The 21,904-nt window shown below is 38.4% G+C and overlaps 1 protein-coding gene across 2 annotated transcripts in view; it reads left to right on the top strand.

The window, feature by feature from the left end:
- NIPAL2 (NIPA like domain containing 2) overlaps positions 1-21,904 on the top strand; it is an 85,622-nt gene that overhangs the window by 53,407 nt on the left and 10,311 nt on the right. For both annotated transcript variants that reach the window (XM_049853785.1, XM_049853784.1), the window contains 2 exons: positions 12,819-12,915; positions 21,214-21,349. In XM_049853785.1, the coding sequence (XP_049709742.1) occupies positions 12,819-12,915; positions 21,214-21,349 (233 nt within the window). The remainder of the gene's footprint in view (positions 1-12,818; positions 12,916-21,213; positions 21,350-21,904) is intronic.

Below are 21,904 nucleotides of genomic sequence, written 5' to 3' on the forward strand. Positions count from 1 at the left end.
ATTGGAAAAAAAAAAAAGCTAGAAAAAGTCCTTCAGGAAAGAGACCAGTTAATTTTGTTAATCTGGCATGCCCCAGGTTTACTTGACCAGAAGCCCTTTTCTCCAAAGATTTTAGTGCCTCACAGGGCCAGCGTTCTGCAGAGCCCACGCTAGGAAACGCATCCCTAACCCTCAATTACTTCATGTTCTTTGGCAGCCTTGATTAGGGCCATTTGCCCACCCGGATTCTCCAACATCCTATTCAAATGAAATCTCTATTGTGAACATAAAACCCTTCATTTTCTTTCTGCAAGACAAAAAAAATTAAATCAGCAGAAGCAGGAGCCAAGTTTGTTTGGTGTAATGCTATACCCTAAAGCTGATTATTAAGTCAGCCCTTCCAAATCCACCATCAGGTGTTAAAAACCTGGAGGGAGAAAGCTATTTCTAATCCAGAGGCATAGTAACCTTTCAAACAATAGAACCCCCATTTAGACCACACGTGGTAATGTATTCAATAAAGTGGGCCTATAAAAAAAATAACCAAATCTTCAAGAAAAACATGCTTTCCATCACACCACGTAACATGGTTGCCTAGGCCAGTCATGATGTGGTCCTGCCTTTGGTGAATTGTGCCCAGGCCCCTCTGACTCTCCTCTTAGATAGAAATGATAAATGAACATTGAAAAGAGAGATAAAGAATAAAATTATCACTGCATATGACTAATTTAGATTATATAAGGTGCTCTTGAAACTGTGAAATATGCATTTGATATGCATGTAACATTTAGCATTTTTAAGCTGCTGTGTGGTTTATATTCAACTACTAACTGAAAGGTTGGAGGTTCAAACCCACCAAGCGGCACCGCAGAAGAGTGGCCTGGAGATCTGTTTCTGTAAAGATTACAGCCAAGAAAATCCTATGGAGCAGTTCTACTCTGTAACACATGAGGTCGTCATGAGTCAGAATTTACCCAATGCCAACAGGTTTGTTTTGTTTTTTTAAAATATTATCGAGGAAGTAAAGCTATGGAGAAAGGGAAGATGGTAAGAGAAAAGAAAAAGGTTAAGAGGCAAACATGGAGCAAAACAGAGATAAAAACTCCTTCTGTGTTTTTGTAAGACATCAATGTCTGTAGCATGGTGTTCATTTGCTTTGTTGTCTGAATGCAAATGGCATCTGTACGTCCGCACTAGAGGATGCTTCTACAGTCCCTTGGCCACAGCAGTAGCCAACTGTCACTGAGCAGCACAGCAGGCTGAGCCCATGCTTGGCTCTGACTGTGTTCTGTCATTAACCTGCAAAACAGCCCTCTGCATCTGACAGATGGGGAAACTGAGGCTTGTCCAAATTTACATAAGCACCAAATGGCAGAGCCAGAATTCAAAATCAGTCAGTCTACCTCCAGCACTTCACTAGATACCTCTCCATGCAGAATTAGAAAAACCTGGTCTCTAAGGACCAAGTCTTTGTCTAGGCTGGGCCTTAGAGAGAACCTTTGCAGAGCGTTGTTTTTTTGGACAGAGAAACTACAGGCAGTCCCTGGGTTACAAACGTCTGACTTAGGGACAACTCCTACTTGCCCTTTAACGTTATGTGCATTTGCCCTCACTGAATCGATGGAACCAACCCCTACTCACAACAAATTCTTCATCACAGTCACCTTCACTTGCTGCAGTTGCAGCTTTTAAATCATTGAAAAGGCTTCATATTTGACTTAAAGACACAGTTAGGAACTGGTCTTGTTTGTAACCCAGAGACTCTCTGAATATCAAAGGCTATTCTTGGAGCCCTGGTGGCACAGTGGTTAAGTGTTAAGGCTGCTAACCAAAAGGTCAGCAGTTCTAATCCACCAGCTGCTCCTTGGAAACTCTAGGGTGGACAGTTCTGCTCTGTCCTATAAGGTCGCTATGAGTTGGCATCTATTAACAGCAATGTTTTTTTTTTTATTATTATTCTTTGAGGAAAGACTTGGTGAGAACAGATGAGGTAAACTCAGGGTCAGATTTTGGTACTGGAAATGAGGTGACCAGTGGTGAAATTTTGTGTCTCTCTTTTGTCACATCGTCCCATGAACTGCCAGTACTCTTTTTACCACTGAAAACAGGTCATTAGTGCCTTTAGAAGGAGCCCAGGTAGCACAGTGCTTAAGCACTCAGCAGCTAACCAAAAGGTCATTGGTTCAAACCCACCAGCCACTCCATGGGAGAAAATTGGGGCAGTCAGCTTCCATAAAGATTTACAGCTTTGGAAAGTCTATAGCACAGTTCTACTCTGTCCTACAGGGTCATTTGAGTTGAAATCGACTCAACAACAACAGGTTTTGCTTTAATGCCTTTAAATCTAATTAAATTAGGAAACCAACCCAGAAAACCCAGAATAAATTCAGAAAACTCATCCTTAAGATTCTGTTCCTCTGGAAACTCTTCAGGTACCAAAATTTAAATTAGTTTTATGTTACTTCCATAACAAATTGACACAAACTTAGTAGCTTAAAACAACACAAATATTTATCTTATAGTATCGTAGGTCAGAGGTTCAACACAGTCTCACTGGGCTAAAATTAAGATATTGGCAGGGCTAAGAAAACCAAAACAGAAGAACATGCCCAGCATTTCTCAAGCTGAAAGAACTGAAGAAGAAAGTCAAGCCTAAAGTTCCAATGCTGAAGGATTCTATGGGCAAAATATTGAACGACACAGGAACCATCAAAAGAAGACGGAAGAAATACACAGAGTCACTGTACCAAAAAAAATTGGTCTATGTTCAGCCATTTCAGGAGGTAGCATATGATCAAGAACCGATGGTACTGAAGGAAGACGTCCAAGCTGCACTGAAGGCATTGGGAAAAAACAAGGCTCCAGGAATTGGTGGAATATCAATTGAAATGTTCCAACAAATGGCTGTAGCACTGGAGGTGCTCACTTGTCTATGTCAAGAAATTTGGAAGACAGCTACCTGGCCAACTGACTGGAAGAGATCCATATTTGTGCCCATTCCAAAGAAAGGTGATCCAACAGAATGCAGAAATTATCAAACAATGTCATTAATATTACACACAAGTAAAATTTTACTGAAAATCTTTCAAAAATGGCTACAGCAGTACATCGATAGGGAACTGCCAGAAATTCAAGCCAGATTCAGAAGAGGACATGGAACGAGGCATATCATTGCTGATGTCAGTTGGATCTTGGATGAAAGCAGAGAATACCAGAAAGATGGTTACCCATGTTTATTGACTATGCAAAGGCATTCAACTGTGTGGATCATAACAAATTGTGGATAACATTTCAAAGAATGGGAATTCCAGAACACTTAATTGTGCTCATGAGGAACCTGTACATATACCAAGAGGCAGTCATTCAAACAGAACAACGGAGTTCTGCATGGTTTAAAATAAAGAAAGGTATGCATCAGGGTTGTACCCCCTTCACCAGATTTATTCAGTCTGTATGCTGAGCAGGATCTGAGGAGCTGGACTATATGAAGAAGAATGCAGCATCAGAATTAACAACCTGCGATATGCAGATGACACAACCTTGTTTGCTGAAAATGAAGAGGACTTGAAGTACTTACTGATGAAGATCCAAGACTATAGCCTTGTCTTAGTTATCTAGTGCTGCTGTAACAGAAATACCACAGTGGATGGCTTTAACAAACAAATTTTATTCTCTCACGGTCTAGCAGGCTAGAAGTTTGAATTCAGGGCGCCAGCTCCAGGGGAAGGCTTTCTCTGTCTGTCAGCTTTGGTGGAAGGTCCTTGTCATCAACCTTCCTCTGGTCTAGGAGCTTCTCAGTGCAGGGACCCCAAGTTTAAAGGATGTGCTGTCCTCCTGGCTCTTCATTCTTGGTGATAGGAGGTCCCTCTGTCCCTCTGCTTGCTTCTGTCTTTTATATCTCAAGAGAAATTGACTCAAGATACAACCTAATCTTGTAGACTGAGTCCTGCCTCAGTAACATAACTGCCTCTAAACCTGTCTCGTTAACATCATAGAAGTAGAATTTATAACACATAGGAAAATCACATCAGATGACAAATGGTGGACCATCACACAGCATTAGGAATCATGGCCTAGCCAAGTTGACACGTATTTTGGGGGGGACACCATTCAATCCATAACAAGCTTTCAGTAAGGATTACACTTCAACATAAAGAAAACAAAAATTCTTACAGCTGGACCAATAAGCAACATCATGATAAATGGGGAAAATATTGAAGTTGTCAAGGATTTCATTTTACTTGGATCCATAATCAATGGCCATGGAAGTAGCATCAAGAAATCAGATGATGTACTGCATTGAGCAAATCTGCTGCAAAGATCTCTTTAAAGTTTTGAAAGGCAAAGGTGTTACTCTGAGGACTAAGATGCTCCTGACCCAAGCCATGATATATTTAATTGCCTCATATGCATGGGAAAGCTGGACACTGAATAAGTAAGACTGAAAAAGAATTGATGCCCTTGGCGTTGGCAAAGAATATTGAATATACATACCATGGACTACCGGAAGAATGAACAAATCTGTCTTGGAAATACAGCCAGAGTATTCCTTGGGAGTGAGGATGGTGAGACTTTGTCTCAGGTACTTTGGACATGTTACCAGAAGGGACCAGTCGCTGGAGAAGGACATCATGCTTGGTAAGGTTAGAGCATCAGGGAAAAAGAGAAAGACCCTCGATGAGATAGAATGACACAGTTGCTGCAGCAGCAGGCTCAAACAAAGCTATGATTGTGAGGATGGCACGGGACTGGGCAATGTTTTGTTCTGTTATATGTGGGGACCAACTCGCTGGCACCTAACAATGACGACAACAACAGAATTGAGTTTCTTGCTAAAGGCTCTAGGGGAGAATCCATTTTCATGCCTTTTTCACCTTCTAGGGATTTTTTAGGGGCAGCCAGTATTCTTTGACTCGGGTCCGTCTTTTGTTGGAAACCCTGGTGGCATAGTGGTTAAGTGCTATGGCTGCTAACCAAGAGGTCAGTGTTCGAATCCGCCAGGCGCTCCTTAGAAACTCTATGGGGCGGTTCTACTCTGTCCTATAGGGTCACTATGAGTCAGAATCGACTCCACAGAAGTGGGTTTGGTTTTGGTTTGTCTTTTGTGGCCTCTGTCTCTGACCACAGCTGGAAAGGTTTCCTGCTTTTAAGGACTTGTGATTACATTGAGCCCACCCACAGAACCCAGGATAATCTCCCCATCTCAAGGTCTGTAACTTCAATCACATTTGCAAAATCCCTTTCACCTTGCAAGGTAACACCTTCACAGGTTCCTGGGATTAGGGCATCTTTATTGTTCTTGTTGTTAGGTGCTGACTCATAGCGACTGTATAGGACAGAGTATGACTGCACCATAGGGTTTTCTAGGCTGTATTTTGAGTTGTAATTGACAGGATGGCAATGGTTTTTTTTTTTTTTTTTAATCTTTACAAGAGCAGATCACCAGGTGTTTTTTCCCACAGAACAGCTGGTAAGTTTGAACTGGCCATCCTTCTGTTAGCAGCTGAGTTACCAGAGCTGCATCATTTAATCTCTCTGTGCCTCAGTTTCCTCATGTGTAAATGGGGATGATGGGGGGCCAGTGGTGGTTCAGTGGTAGAATCCTCGCCTTCCCTGAGGGAGACCTGGGTTTTATTTTCGGCCAATGTACCTCATGCACAGCCACCACCTGTCTATCAGTGGAGGCTTGCGTGTCGCTATGATGCTGAACAGGTCTCAGGGCAGCTTCTAGATTAAGATGAAATAGGAAGAAAGGCCTTACGATCTACTTGTGAAAAATCAGCCCATGAAAACCCCGTGGATCACAGCGGTCCGATCCACAACAACTGCAGGGATGGCGCTGTGCATGCAGTCACCATGAGTTGGAGGCCAACAACAACAAAATGAGGATGATAATAGCGCCTACTCCCTAAGGTTTTTGTGAGGGTTCAGTGAGTTAGTACGAGTAAAGCAAGCGAGTAAAGCGCTGAGAACAGTGCAGGCACGAGGTAAGCTCACAGTAAGTGCTGGTATGTCTGACCTCTGAGATAGCAATCAGCAACACAGCATCTTCCTGGCTGCAGAAATCACAGCTTCTTTAATATTGATATTTCCAGACAGAGAAAAAATACTCCTAGAAAAAACTGACGTTAATTCATGCTGCTTGAATATTTTATTCCTGGGAGCTGCGTGACCTCTTGCCAGAAGGCAGAACCCAGGGCAACTAGAGTCATTCAGTGAATAATGGGAACTCATGTTTTATTTATCTTTAGCCGCAGAGATGAAATTTGTAAAAAAGTCATACATAGTTTTTTGAACCAATAAGAAATACTCTCCTCTACCCCAAAAGTAATAATTGGCATGTTAATAGATTTCACTAGCATGCCCTGTGTGTTAAAAAAAAAAAAAGTCTCCACCGAGGACTACAGCGGCCACACATACTGCTGCTTTGAGTTGCATGTTGTAATTGTTATCACGTGAGAAATGGAAGCCTGTGGTTGAGGGAAGAACAGGCCGGGAGGGTTATTTCTGTTAATGACTGATGAGTTGTGCAGAGATTGGGACACCCCATGTTTTGATGGCAGCTTTAGGGAAGGCTAGGAGATAGGAGTTTAATAGCTTTTGCAGCACAATGTGAGTGGATTAAAGACTTGGCAAATCAGCCCTATAAAGGAGAGTTAAAATAATTGGTTGGATTTACCCAGAAGGAGAAAAAACTAAGGGATGATTTAATCCTCTCTATTAGATGTTTTTTTTTTTTTTTTTTAATTAGATGTAAGGGTTTTTAAATGAGGGAAATCTGGTTCTACTGCAGATCCGGTCCTCCTGAAAGGATGAAAGGGAAAACCAAACAAAAACAGTATAGATTTAAGTTGATTTATAGAGGGCTCTGTAAGTCAGTGCTAGAAGCAGTGAAGTCCCTAACTCTAGCAATTTTTAACTGAAAAATTAGTGGTAGTACTTTTACTTGTGTAATGTCAGGAAGTAAGGAGCCCTGGTGGAGCAGCAGTTAGTTCAGCTGCTAGCCAAAGGGTCAGCAGTTCAAATCCACCAGCCACTCTGTGGGAACCCTATGGGGCAGATCTACTCTGTCCTATAGGGTCACTATGAGTCGGACGGAATCCACTCAACAGCAATGGGTTAATGTCAGGAAAGTCAACCTTCCTTTTATGATTTCAGTGCAGGGATAGTCTCTTCTGAAAAAGTAATAACTCAGTTTCAGGTTATGTTAAGGGCTGCAAAAAAAGAAAAGTTAAAAGAAAAATTAAGCTGAGAATTCAAAACTTACACTAGATTTTTCTTAAGGGCAGGAAACTTTTAGACATTCAGCCAATTAATGTTTATTGAACACTTACTTATTAGACATCTGGGTTTGGGGGCTTTTTTGTAAGTCATTCATAATAAATATAAGGTGCAATTTACTCATTGGCATGTTTTTACATGAATAACATGTGCCTTCTGCGTTTGTTTGCTGGCCGCACCGTCCCTCTTGAGGCACCCTAGCACCACCATGACACAATCCCCTTCCACGTGCTGCTGTAAAAACAGTTAGCATAGTGCACTTAAGAAATTACCTCTCTCGGGGAGGGTACAACCAGCAAACAAACACAGAAGGCCTGCACATTATTTGTGTAAAAACATGGTAATTCTGTAAATACTTAATGACCTACTGTGTGCCGATAGCAGACAGATAAGGCGCCTGCTGTCACAGAGTGGAGACAGACAAGAAACACAAAATATGATAGGAAATATACCGGATGATGACAAAACGTTCTACAGTGAACTGAAATTGGGGATGTGATAGAATGACTGGGTGGCTCTTTTAGATCAGAGTGGTCAGTGAACGTCTCTCAAGCAGATGACATTTCAGCTGAGAGCTGAGTGACTAGAAGGAGTCATTTTGCAAAGGTCAGGGAAAGAGCACTTCACAAGGAATTTCAAAGAACTGACAACAAAGCCATTGTCTTGTTCACCCATGTTCATTGCATCATTATACACAGGAGCCAAATGGTGGAACAACTCAAGTGCCCATCAACAAATGAATGGATAAACAAAATGTGGTACATCCATACAATGGAATATTATTCAGCCATAAAGGGAAATAAAGTTTTGATTACAACATGGCTGGACCTTAAAAACATTATCTTGAGTGAAATAAGCCAAACACAAAAGGACAAATATTGTATGATACCTCTTGTATGAAATACCTAGAGTAGGCAAATGTATAGAAACAAAAGGTAGATTAGTGGTTAGTAGAAGCTCTGCTGGCACAATGGTTAAGAGCTACGGCTACCATTATGGCTACTAATGGTACCCGTAGCTCTTAACCAAAAGGTCAGCATTGGAATCCACCAGCTGCTCCTCAGAAGCCCTATTGGGCAGTTCTACTCTGTCCCATAGGGTCACTATGAGTCAGAATCAACTCGACGGCTACTAGTTTGATTTTTTTTTTTTTTTCATTTTTTTTAGGGGCTGGGTGAAGGGAGGAATGGGAAGTTATTCTTTAAGGGGTACTGAGTTTCTATTTGGGGCAATGAAAAAGTTCTGGAAATAGATAATGGTGATGGTTGCACAATATGGTGAAGGTAATTAATGTCAATGGATTGTGCACTTCAGAATGATTTAAATGGCAAATGTTTTGTTTTATACACAGGCAGTCCCTGGGTTACAAATGAGATCCATTTCTAAGTCTGCCTTTAACTCGAATTTGTAGGTCAAATGGAACGGGTATAAATGGATCTCATTTAGCATCAGTTATTCAAATGTTTGTCTTAGTATATAGTATGTATTTTACCTTTCTATGTATATGAAAGATGATGGAGAAGCTCAATATCATCAGTTAGAACAAGGATGGGGTCGACTGCAGAACACACCATCAATTGCTCATATGCAAGTTCAAGTTGAAGCTGAAGAAAATCAACACAAGTCCATGAGGGCCAAAATACAACCTTGAGTATATCCCACCTGAATTTAGAGACCATTTTGAGAATAGATTTGATGCATTGAACACTAGTGACCAGACGAGTTGTGGTATGACATCATACATGAAGAAAGTGAAATGTTATTTAAAACACAGGAAAGAAAGAAAATACCAAAATAGATGTCAGAAGAGACTCTGAAACTTGCTCTTGAACATACAGCAGCTAAAGCCAATGGAAGAAATAATGAAGTAAAAGAGCTGAACAGAAGATTTCAAAGAGCAGCTCAGAAAGACAAAGTATTATAATGAAATGTGCAAAGACCTGGAGTTAGAAAACCAAGAGAGAAGAACACTCTCAGCATTTCTCAAGCTGAAAGAACTGAAGAAAAAGTTCACGCCTTGAGTTCCAATATTGAAGGGTTTTATGGGCAAATATTGAACGACGCAGGAAGCATCAAAAGAAGATGGAAGGAATATACAAGGTCATTGTATCAAAAAAAAATTGGTCAGTGTTCAACCATTCCAGGAGGTAGCATATGACCAACAACTGATGGTATTGAAGGAAGAAGTCCAAGCTGCACAGCAGACATTGGCGAAAACAAGGCTCCAGGAATTGACAAAATACCAACTGAAATGTTTCAACAAACAGATGCAGCACTGGAGGTGCTCACTTGTCTATACAAAGAAATTTGGAAGACAGCTACCTGGCCAACTGACTGGAAGAGATCTGTATTTGTGCCCATTCCAAAGAAGTGATCCAACAGAATGTGGAAATTACCAAACAATATCATTATTATCACACACAAGTAAAATTTTTCTGAAAATAATTCAAAAACCGTTGCAGCAGTACATCAATAGGAAACTGTCAGAAATTCAAGCCAGATTCAGAAGAGGACGTGGAACGAGGGATATCATCGCTGATGTCAGATGGCTCTAGGTTAAAAGCAGAGAATACCAGAAAAATGTTTACCTGTGTTTTATTGACTATGCAAAGGTATTCAACTTTGTGGATCATAACAAATTACGGATAACATTGCAAAGAATGGGAATTCCAGGACACTTACTTATGCTCATGAGGAACCTATACATAGATCAAGAGGCAGTGATTCAAACAGAACAAGGGGTTACTGCATGATTTAAAATCAGAAAAGGTATGCAACAAGACTGTATCCTCTAGCCATAGTTATTAAATCTGTATGCTGAGCATATCTGAGAAGCTGGACTATAACATGGCATCAGGATTGAAGGGAGACTCATTAGCAACTTTCAATATGCAGATGACATACCTTGCTTGTTGAAAGTGAAGAGGACTTGAAGCACTTACTGATGAAGATCAAACACTACAGCCTTCAGTATGAATTGTACCTCAACATAAAAATCCTCACAACTAGACCAATAAGCAACATCATGATATATGGAGAAAATATCAAAGTTGTCAAGGATTTCATTTTACTTGGATCCACAATCACTGCCCATGGAAGCAACAGTCAAGAAATCAACACATTGCATTGGGCAAATCTGCTGCAAAACACCTCTTTAAAGTGTTAAAAAAAAAAAAAAAAGTCGACTTGAGGACTAAGGTGCGCCAGACCCAAGCCGTGATATTTTCAGGCTCCTCATATGCATGTGTCTTAGTTATCTAGTGCTGCTATAACAGAAATACCACACGTGGATGGCTTCAACAAAGAAAAATTTATTCTCTCACAGTCTAGCAAGCTACAAGTCCAAATTCAGGGCATTGGCTCCAGGGGAAGGCTTTCTCTTCTCAGCCCTGGAGGAAGGTCCTTGTCATCAATCTTCCCCTGGTTTGAGGAGCTCCTCAGCACAGGGACCCCAGGTCCAAAGGATGAGCACTCCTATTCTTCATTCTTGGTGGTGTGAGGTCCTCATGTCTCTCTGCTTGCTTCTCTCTTTTATGTCTCAAAAGAGGTTGGCTTAAGACACTGTCTAATCTTGTAGATCTCATCAATATAACTGCCACTAATCCATCTCATTACATCATAGTGATAGGATTTATAACACATAGGGAAATCACATCAGATGACAAAATGGTAGACAATTATACAATACTGGGAATCATGAACTAGCAAAGTTGACAGATATTTGGGGGGAACACAGTTCAACCCATGACAGCATGTGAAAGCTGGACAATGAATAAGGAAAACCAAAGAAGAATTGATGCCTTTGAATTATGGTGTTGGCAAAGAATATCAAATATACCATGAAATGCCAGAAGAACAAACAAATCTGTCTTCAAAGAAGTACACCCAGATGCTCCTTAGAACCAAGGATGACAAGACTTCATCTCACAGACTTTACACGTGTTATCAGGAGAGATCAGTTCCTGGTGAAACCATTGTATTTAACTCTTTATGGCAGTCCATTCTTACATAAGAGTAGTCTGTCAGTCAGACTTTGGCAACCTGGGGACTGCCTGAATTTTACCGTAATTAAAAACACGATAAAGGGCATTGTGATTGGCACAGAGTGGACCATCCAGCTGTGAGTGTAAAAGATGAGGTCTGAGAAGTCAGCAGAGTCTTTGTAATCCAGGGAGAGCATTTGGATTTTACTCTAAATGTGATGGGAAACTATAGGAGGTTTTAATAAGCAAAGGAAAAGACTGGATCTAATTTATATTTTTAATACATGTATCATCAGGGACGAATCTCCTAAACAGAATGCACAGTGAAAAAGCAAGCAGTAAAAGCAAGTATGATTCGACTTACATAAAGTCCAAATGTATGCAAAAATAAACAGGGTGTTGTTTGGGGTTACATAAAATGTGATAAAGAAAGTGAGTGATAAACACAAAATTCAGTGCTATTGTTCCTGTGGAGGCAATAGGAGGAGGGGAGTATAACTGGGAAGGGCACACAAGAGACTTCAGAGGTATTGATAGGTTTTATTTCTTAATAGAGGGCACATGAGTTCTTAACATATTACTATAAATAGTATATGTATACCACATATATTCATCTCTATGCATGAAATACTTCATTATCCAAATTATATTTTTAAACCAATTCCTCTGGCTGCTCATTGACCGGATTGTAGAGAAAAATCAAAGGAGAAGAATTAAAAGCTATCGCGTAATCCAGAGAGATGATGGCAGGGAGGGAGAGGAAGGGAGAAATCTGTAGTTTGTGCAACAGGGTGTATAGTGGCGCCATTTACCTAGGGGGTAAGGGCCCCAGGAGGAACAGGTTGGGAAGGTAGGAAATTAAGAGTTAAGTGATGCCAAACAGTGTGATAGGTTTATTAAACACGCATGTGGAAATGTGTAGTAGATAGCTGGATAAACAAGACTAAAGTTGCAGGGAGTTCAGGACTGGAGACCTAGACTGGAGCGTTACGGCTGTATAGGTGGTGTAGGGCTCTGGGTCTGGATGGCTGAGGCTCTGTTTATTGTGCTCAGATATTTATATTCCTCCTTAGGAACCTCCAAACCAGTTGCTGTCAAGTCAGCTCCAACTCATGGCGACCCCGTGTGTGCCAGAGCAGAGCCGTGCCCCGTAAGGTTTTCGATGGCTGATTTTCTGGAAGTAGATCACCAGGCCTTTCTTCCAAGGCACCTCTGGGTGGACTCAAACCTTCAAACCTTTAGTAAGCAGCTGAGTGCATTAACTACTTGCACCTGCTGGTTACAGCTGCAAACTGAAAAGTCGAAGGTTCAAGTCCACCCAGAGGTGCCTCAGAAGAAAGACTAGTGATCTGATCTACTTCTGCAAAACCAGCCATTGGAAACCCATGGAGCACAGGTCTACTCTGACACTTCTGACACACACGGGGCTACCGCGGGTCAGAGCCGACTCAATGGCAACTCAATGGCCGCCCTAAACTATTGTATGAAAACTGTTGCAATATCAAAAAGAAAAGGGTGGCATTTAAAAAAACTTTGTATAAAATAAATTTATACTTAACTCTTTTTCATTTCTAGATTTTAGAAATATTAACTTTCTGCATTCTCCTATATTTCCATAAAAGAAGAGGAATGAAGCACATTGTGATTCTGCTAACCCTGGTGGCACTTCTAGGTGAGAACATACTTCGTTTTCTTATTCTTTAATCTAGCTGTGCTAATTCATAAAAAGAGATTTGAAGCAAAATACTTGAGCATTCTATTTCTTGCTCATTGTTTCTGTGTTTTAACTCTGATTTGTAGCAAAGAAACGGAGTCTTAAATTACGCAAATTATGTTTCACGTCTTTCTATAATTGATACATATTTCATTATTTTTAAAATATATTTAAAGATATTTGTTTCTTAGTAATCTTTATTTGCATCTGACAGTTTGAGAATTTTTTTTTCTTAGTAAATAGTTGAAAAATATTAAAGGAGGAACAAACTAATGAACCCATTTATAACTTGCGTCAGGAATTAGTAAGAAATAGCCTCCTTGCATTTTTAAAACATTTTAAAATATGGCTAATATAAATATAAGCAGTATGCTTTTCTTAACTGCCATTTTCTTTCACTCGTTGTTTACCCACTCATTTCCTTTTTTTCCCAGAGGCACTTTGTAAGATTTGAAGAACTGATGCTTAGATATGACCATTATACATATATCGATGTATTCTTTCTCTCTCCCCTGCTTTCTCTCACTCACACACTGATATATACCAATACATAGAAAACTCTTTAACCACTTGGGAAATTCCCTTTTTTTTAAGTTCATTTATAATTCTTCCTTTGCCTCTTTGCCAATAAGATGATCCATACATTGTATGTTGTATCCTATTGCTCTGTAGGTTGTACTTGTACCATTGGGGTGGGCTGCCAGCCCCGGCGTTAAATGGGGTGCTGGGATTTTTATTTCTCCATCTCGTCTAGTTCTCTCTTTAGTATTAGCAAAATTTTTGTTTGGAATATTACTTAGAGAAACAAATTTACACCATACATGCACAGGAATGCTGATGATCAAGAGAACAGGAAAGGAACTTTTGTATTTTTTCCTAAGGAGAGAAAATATACACTATATAGGAAAAGATGGGAAATAAAGAAAATTTTAGATTGCCAAATTAAGATCATACCTATCGGTGATGATCATAAATATAATGGAGTAAATTTACCCAGTAAAAAAAGAAAAGTTCTCAAATTGGATTCAGCCGACAGCTAGTGAGAGTTATTGAAATAGCTGCTGCCCAAGGCCCCTGAAGGTCTCCTTCCCAATACTCCACCCTCCCAACCCCCAGGTCTGCCCTGATTAACAACTAAGTATTAATGCAGTAGAAACCTTGGTGGCATAGCGGTTAAGTGGTACAGCTGCTAACCAAAAGGTCGTCAGTTCAAACCCACCAGGTGCTCCTTGGAAACTCTATGGGTGGTTCTACTCTGTCTTATAGGGTCCCTATAAGTTGGAACTGACTCAACAGCAATAGATTTGGGGTTTTTTTTTTGTTTGTTTTTTGGTATTAATGCAGTGGTAAGCTCTTGGCTGCTGAGAGGTCGGCAGTTTTAACCCACCAGCTGCTCCACGGGAGAAAGATGTGGTAGTCTGCTTCCATAAAGAGAACAGCCTTGGAGACCTTATGGGGCAGTTCTGCTCTGTCCTGTAGGGTCCTATGAATTGGTACCGACTTGATGGCAGTGGGTTTATTAATGCAGGGGGCCCACATGAACCTTGCAGTGGTGGAAAGAAAGGAGGGCTAGCACCTTACTAATTGGCCAGTGCCCTTGCTGGTCATGAGATATTTTGGCTACAACCATAAAATTCATCTAAAGCAAGGTAACTTAGGTTGAAAGTAAAAGAAAGCAGAAGGTTATGATATTACTATCTACATTAAAATCAGGGCAGAAAACATTAAATGAGACAAAACGTGGTCATTTATACTGATAAAAGGGTACAACCCACAAAAACATCGTATTCTGTTACATATTAGCTGACACCTGATGTGTAGCAGAAAACTCAAAACTAAGGGGAATAAGGACTTCTCTCAGTTCATGGAAGATAAGTAGACAGAAAAATATGTAAAGATGGTGGTAGCTTTAATATTGAACTCCAAATACAGAAAACTGCAAATATACCTTCTTTCAAGTGCCTGTGTAGCATTTTAAAAAGTTGGTCATGTATTTGGCTACAAAGAAATCCTTGATAAATTCCAGGAAGTTGAAATAGTACAGACCACATTCTCAGATCATGGTGAAATAAAATTAGAAGACAACAATGAAAGTAAAAACCAATAAAACCCTACTTTTACCTAGAAATTTTAACCCTATTTCTTTAAAGTGTACTGAGCCAAAATAGTAACCAAGGTTTCACTGAAGCCTGTATTTTAAAAATTATTATGAAAACTCTTAATCTTAAAACCTGTAGTTTATGACTAAAACTATATTCAGAAGAAAATTCATTGCTTTAAATGTAAGTCAATTAAGCACTCAACTGAAGAAATTAGGAAGACAAAAATTTTGAAATAAAGCCAAGGAAAGCAGAAAGAAGGTATTAATAAAGATTAAAGGCAAAAATTAATGAAATAGGAAATATAAAAGCAATAAATCCAGTAATCAGTCCTTAAAAGAGAACTAATAAAAGATGCTCCATAGGAAAGAAAGGAAAAAGCACAAATACCCAAAATTAGAGATCAGACATATATTATGCAAATAAAAATAAAAAGTTAAATAAATTGCTGAGTTTTTAAAGGAAAATAAGAAGGAAACAGAGGAGGTTGTTAAAGCTACATCCTAAAAACCATCTAGACCTAGACAATTTCCAAGGTAAAATCTTCAAATCTTTAAGGAAGAGATCATTCTGGTATTGTTTAAACTATTTGAAGACATAAGAAAGAAAGCTTATATACATATATATTTTTTACATACTCAGTATAATACTGATGCCATATCTGCAAAATAACCCACCGACTGCTGTCGAGTCGATTCCGACTCATAGCGACCCTATAGGACAGAGTAGAACTGCCTAGTAGAGTTTCCAAGGAGCGCCTGGTGCATTCAACTGCCAACCTCTTGGTTAGCAGCCATAGCACTTAACCACTACGCCACCAGGGTTTGCATCTGAAGATACAGCCCAAATAAAGAACACTGTAAAGTAATTTCACCACTGAGTACTGAAATTAAAACTCTAAATAACATATTAACAAATAGAATCCAAAGTGAATAAATACATCGTGGCCTAGTAGTCTCAATGTAACCAGTTCTTTTTCTTTGCAACATTTATAACACTTTGTGATTGCATATTCTACTTACATATTTACATATTGTTATAAGCTTGTCTTCCTCCAGATTAGTCCCACAAGGGCACAGACCATGTCTGTTCTATTTATATTATAAAGACTTTCCTAGAGCTGAGCATACTAAGCACACGATAAACATTTGAATTAATTACCTAGCTAGTCATTTAATTGTAAGAATAAAAGAATGGTTTTTTAAGAACTCCATTAATATGGTTCATAATTTTAATGACTCAGAGGAGAAATATCATGTAATTATCTCAATAGATGCTGAAAAGGCATTCTAAAATTTAATATCCATTCCTATTCAAAGACTTGAAACAATACAGGAATACTTGTGCATTAAAAAACATACTTTTCGTAAACCAGAAGCTGGAGACTACCCAATGGTGAAATACCAGAAGCATTTTCCCTGCAGTAAGATACAAGAAAAAAATGACCTCTCTTTATACCCTTCAGAGCTGTTTGAGCATCTTATAATGGTGCCAATGACTTTTAGAAGACATGGACTGATTATGAAAATTAATTGAAGCAGCTTTGATGAAGATTTATAGGGTTACGTTAAATGAGAAAAGCCACACACAAAATCTTACCTACCTTCATTGTGATTAAAAGCATTTATGAGGCAAAAACTGAAAATGAATGCAAGTTGGTGGGAGTATAGGTGAATTTTTTTTCTTTGTTGTTGTCATAACATTGTTTGTAGGATAAATTAAAAATGGAAATAAGAAGGAAAATAGAGACAATTGGATTTCCACATGCAGAAGAATAAGCTGAATCCACACCTCATACCATAAATGAAATTAACTCAAAATGGATCAACAACGTAAGTGTAAAAACTAAAACCATAAAATTCTTAGAACAAAACATAGGCGTAATGCTTTGGGATCTAGTTTTAGGTAATAGATTCTTAGATATGACACTAAAAGCATAAGCAACAAAAGATAAAATAGATAAATTGGACTTCATCAAAGTTAAAAACTTTTGTGTATCAAAGTACTTTATCAACGAAGTGAATAGACAAACTACATAATGAGAGAAAATGTTTGGGGACCATATATCAGATAAAGGCTTAATATCTAGAATACATAAATAACTCCTGCAATTTAACCACAAAAAGACAAAAAACCCAATCCAAAAATGACCAAAGGACTTGAACAGACATTTTGCCAAAGAAAATATACAGATGGCTAACAAGCACAGGAAAAAATGCTCAATGTCACTAGTCATTAGGGAAACACAAATCAAAACCACAATGAGGTACCACTTCATCTCCACCCACCCACAGTAGCATGGCTATGATCAGAAAAACAGAAAACAGCAAGTGGTGACAAGGATGGGGAGAAATTGGAACCCTTATCCATTGCTGATGGGGTTGTAAAATAGTGCAGCCACTGTGGAAAATGGTTTAGCAGTTCCTCAAAAAGTTAAATATAGAATTACCATATGATCCAACAATTCTACACCTAGTTATATACCCAAAAGAATAGAAAGCTGTAATGCCAACAACACTTGTACATCAATGTTCATTGCAGTACTATTCACAACGGCCAAAAGGTACAAACAACTTAAATGTCCATCAACAGATAAATGGATAAACAATGTGGTATATACATACAATGGAATATTAGTCATAAAGACAAATGAAGTTTTGATACATGCTACAACACAGATGAACCTTGAAAACATTACGCCAAGTGAAATAACTCAGTCACAGAAGGGCAAGTATTATATGATCCCATTTAAATGAAATATCTTACTTAGGCAAATGTGTAGAGACCAGAGTTTATTAGTGGTTATCATGGGCAGAAAGGAGGGGGAAAGGGAGAGTTATTGTTTAAGGGGCACTGAGCTCCTATTAAGGCCAATGGAAAAATTTGGAAACAGATAGTGATGATGGTTGTACAACATGGTGACCATAATTTATGTCACTGAATTGCACACGGTAAGAAATATTGAAATGGCAATTTATTGTATATATATATATATATATATATATATATATATATTTTAACCACAATTCAAAAATAGGAAGTTGAGGGCAATCAGGAAGAAAGCAATCTGGCTTCAAGTGAGTGAAGACAGAAGGCTCCCTTGCCTGTGCCTGTGATCTCTTTTCTGAAGCTGCACAGAAGAGTTTTTCAAGTTGATCAGCTAGGAAAGCCTGGAAGTCCTTCCCTATCCTTAGCACACTCTAGTTGCCAAAGCAAAATTAATAAATAAGATATTTATGTCTCTAATAAAGAGATCTAATAATAATATCACGTGGTTAGGAGCTTGGCTGCTAACCAAAACGTCAGCAGTTCGAATCTACCAGCCGCTCCTTGGAAACCCTACATGGCAGTTCTACTCCATGACAAGAGGTGAATAAGGAGACATCAATGGCAAGCTAAGAAAGCCTTTGGAAGGAGTTATTGATGAAGAAAGAATAAACTGAGAAGGCTAAATTTCAAAAACAGGTTAGCATATGTTAGGAAAAAAATGGTACTGTTACCACAATGATACAAGTAGTGTTTATTGTTGAGAATTAGGAAAACAAAGAAAGATACAACGAAAAATATATTAAAAAAAATTTTTTTTTTTTTTATAAATCCATGTAACTAAACACTGTTGTACAATACTGACGGGAGTGTGACTGGTACTTTCTGGAAGGTAGCTTGCCAGCTTATTTCAAAGCTTAACTAGTGGCCACTGACACAGTAATTCCCCATTAGGTGATTTTCCTAGGAAACAAGCAGAATGACATACAAAGACTTGTGTACAAAGAAATTCATCACAGCCTCATTTTTAATAATAAAAATATTAGATATAATCTAAAAATCCAAAATCAGGGAGTTGTTAAAGTATACATTCATATAAAGGCCAATAAAAATCACGCTTTAGAAGAATGGCATAGAAAATGCACAGAGACAATAGTAGGTTCCTAAGTAGTGTATAGTAAACCCTGGTGGCGTAGTGGTTAAGAGCTAAGGCTGCTAACCAGAAGGTTGGCAGTTTGAATCCACCAGGTGCTCTTTGGAAACTCTGTGAGGCAGTAGGGTCGCTATGAGTTGGAATCGACTCAACAGCACTGGGTTTGGTTTTGGTTTAAGTAGCCACATGTTGTGGTATATGCATACTTAGAAAAATAACTAAAAAAAAAGGTACTAAAATGTTAGAAGTGATTTGGGGTTGGGTGTTGAGATTATAGGTGATTTTAATTTTTCTCCCATGCTTTTCTACATTTTCTAACTTTTCATAAGTGAACACATATATCTTTATCTTTAAAAAAATGAGTTTAAAGACTATTCATAAACCCAATACCTAAAATTAACCACTGATAGTATCTTCATGTAGCTTCTTCTGGTCTTTTTTCCTATACATACATGAGTGCTTCCTATTTTTATGTATCTAACATTGGAATGATACTCCATATGCAATTTTATGATTCCACCTATTCTCATCATCCCTTCCCCCCGCCAAAAAAAAAGTTTATAAGTACTCTACCAGCCTAGAAATAATTTGGAAAGTTATAATAAATAGTGATTAATCAGCTGGTGATTGTCCATGCTTTGAAAATATGATAATTAACTATAGTAATTGGTAGTTTGTTTAGCTGTTTCATGAAGAACTCTAGTTTTGTTTTTGTATTAAGTGCAATTCAACATCAGATGGTGGTTGAATTTGATGACCCTTAGGGTCCTGTGTAATTCTGAGGTTTTGGCTCTAATGGAACAGTACGTTCAAATCCTTCTCTCTTAATTATTCCTTTGGGAAACCTGGCTGTTCAGACCCCAAGACCATAACCACATTGTGCTCTAATTTCAGGCAGTGTTGAGGAGGAAATGAGTGTCCCTCAACAGCTAACTTCACAAACGTAAACCATCCAGTGACACACAGATCTCTATAAAAAAAACTCTATAGATATTTAAAATTCATGGATCAGCTAAAATATAACTATTGTCAAAATCAGTAGAAAATATGTAAAAGAATCAGGTCAAAAGACATTTTAAGATGGGGAGGGGCCCAGCTATAAGGGCCTCTTTGTTCCTTTGAGAGCTTTGTTTTTAGAATTTGTCACCTGGGTCCCCTTTAATTATGACTTTTAACCGAAAGAAAATGCCTAATTTGGAAGTTTACCCTAAAAAGTTCTTCCAGGTTGGCCATCACCATTTATTTTAAACATATATTTATATATATATATGTATATATAAAAAGAGAAATACTATCTTTTCCAAAGCTAAAAGGGATAAATAGCAACAAAGGGAGGATGCCTGTTTCATATTTATTGCCTTATAATTATTTGATTTCATGTAAAAATTATTTTTAACTTTCTGTGGGTTTCAGTTAAATTATGGAATTCTATGCACCAGTAACTTCAAGGCACCTAAGACAAAAAAAAAAAATCCCTGTCTTTTTCCTACCAAAACGTAGTGTTACCAGGAAATACTCCATTGCTTTAATTTTGATATAACCGTATCAAGTCACTTTTTATTAATTGTTATTTAAAGCCTATTAAAAATTTGCTCTCATAGGAATAGGTTCCTCTTTAGTATAGGAAACATCCATTGATCATGTAAATCTTAGGTTTATGTGGCCGACTCTGAGAAATGAATACTCAGCTCTGGCTCTGTTTCTAGTCAGTGTCTTTGTCAAAGAAGTATTTTTAATGATACTTCTAGGCATTTATAACAGAAAGGTCTCGTACAAGTCTTAGTAGACTGAGGAGGTGAATTGATTTTCACTTTCTGCTCTTCTCATTTATTTGGCTTTAACATTTTTCCATATAGTTGAATAGTTATTTTCCTATTAATGTCACCTGGACAATCTGACTTTTCTTATCTCCTCCATTGTTTGTGCCTTTCTCATCTACCAGTGATTGTAACATCAGTAGCATCTTTTCAGCAGTTAGGGCTAGAAAATAAGCATCTTGCTCCAAAGCTAAAAAACACCCAGTCACGCAGCAGATCTTTAGCTGATTTAAGCACGTTTAAAGTCCAGCATAGCCAATGAGGCTGCTGCCTGGATGATGTCGCACCCTACCCATGCCTCTCACAACAGTGTTTGTTCTTAAAGCACAATTGATGTTTTTAACTCTACCATGTTTACTTAAGATACTTGTTTGTCATTCTCTCTCAAATATGTATTTTATCTTTTTTTTTTCTTTTTCAGCTTCATTGACTGTTATTTCAGTAAAAGCAGTCTCAGGCATGATCACTTTTTCTGTGACGGATAAAATGCAACTAACTTATCCCATCTTCTATATCATGTTTATCATCATGATAGCATCTTGTGTTTCCCAAGTCAAGTAAGTTAGCTTCTACATAACTCATTACTCTTTCAACATCCCTGTGTGTCTCTGAGCATTAATCTTTATTGGCTTCAGATGATAATTAAAATTAGCTACAACTGATTTCTGAGGGTGAGGGGTCAACAGTTTATTCTCGGCCAACATGCCTTGCTTTGTCCTTCGCATCTAATAATACGTTTTTACTAAGCATTGCCTTCATGTCTTGTGAGTTCTAAAGTGCGGCCATAATCCAGCTAAGTGCGCTTTGATACTTTCCTGATGCTCTTCTGCTTGTAATTAATATCCATCATACACAGGTTGTCATTAGCAATAAATCAAAGGGGCAGGTCCACATCCAGGAGTTCATTCTAAATGTAGGAAATACATGAACCCTTCACCTTCATTTCTTAGCTCATGCTCATTAATTGCCCAGAGATGGACGAAACCAGACGTTTGGCCTGGAGGGAAATCCTTTCTCCAGAATATTGCATCTTTGGCCAGAATTTTCTTTGAACCCATGGGATTGCAGAGTGATTGTTTTATGTTTCTCTTGGGGCCTAATAATGGTGACAT

Source organism: Elephas maximus, chromosome 15, assembly GCF_024166365.1.
Source record: "Elephas maximus indicus isolate mEleMax1 chromosome 15, mEleMax1 primary haplotype, whole genome shotgun sequence".
NCBI classification, from domain to species: Eukaryota; Metazoa; Chordata; class Mammalia; order Proboscidea; family Elephantidae; genus Elephas; species Elephas maximus.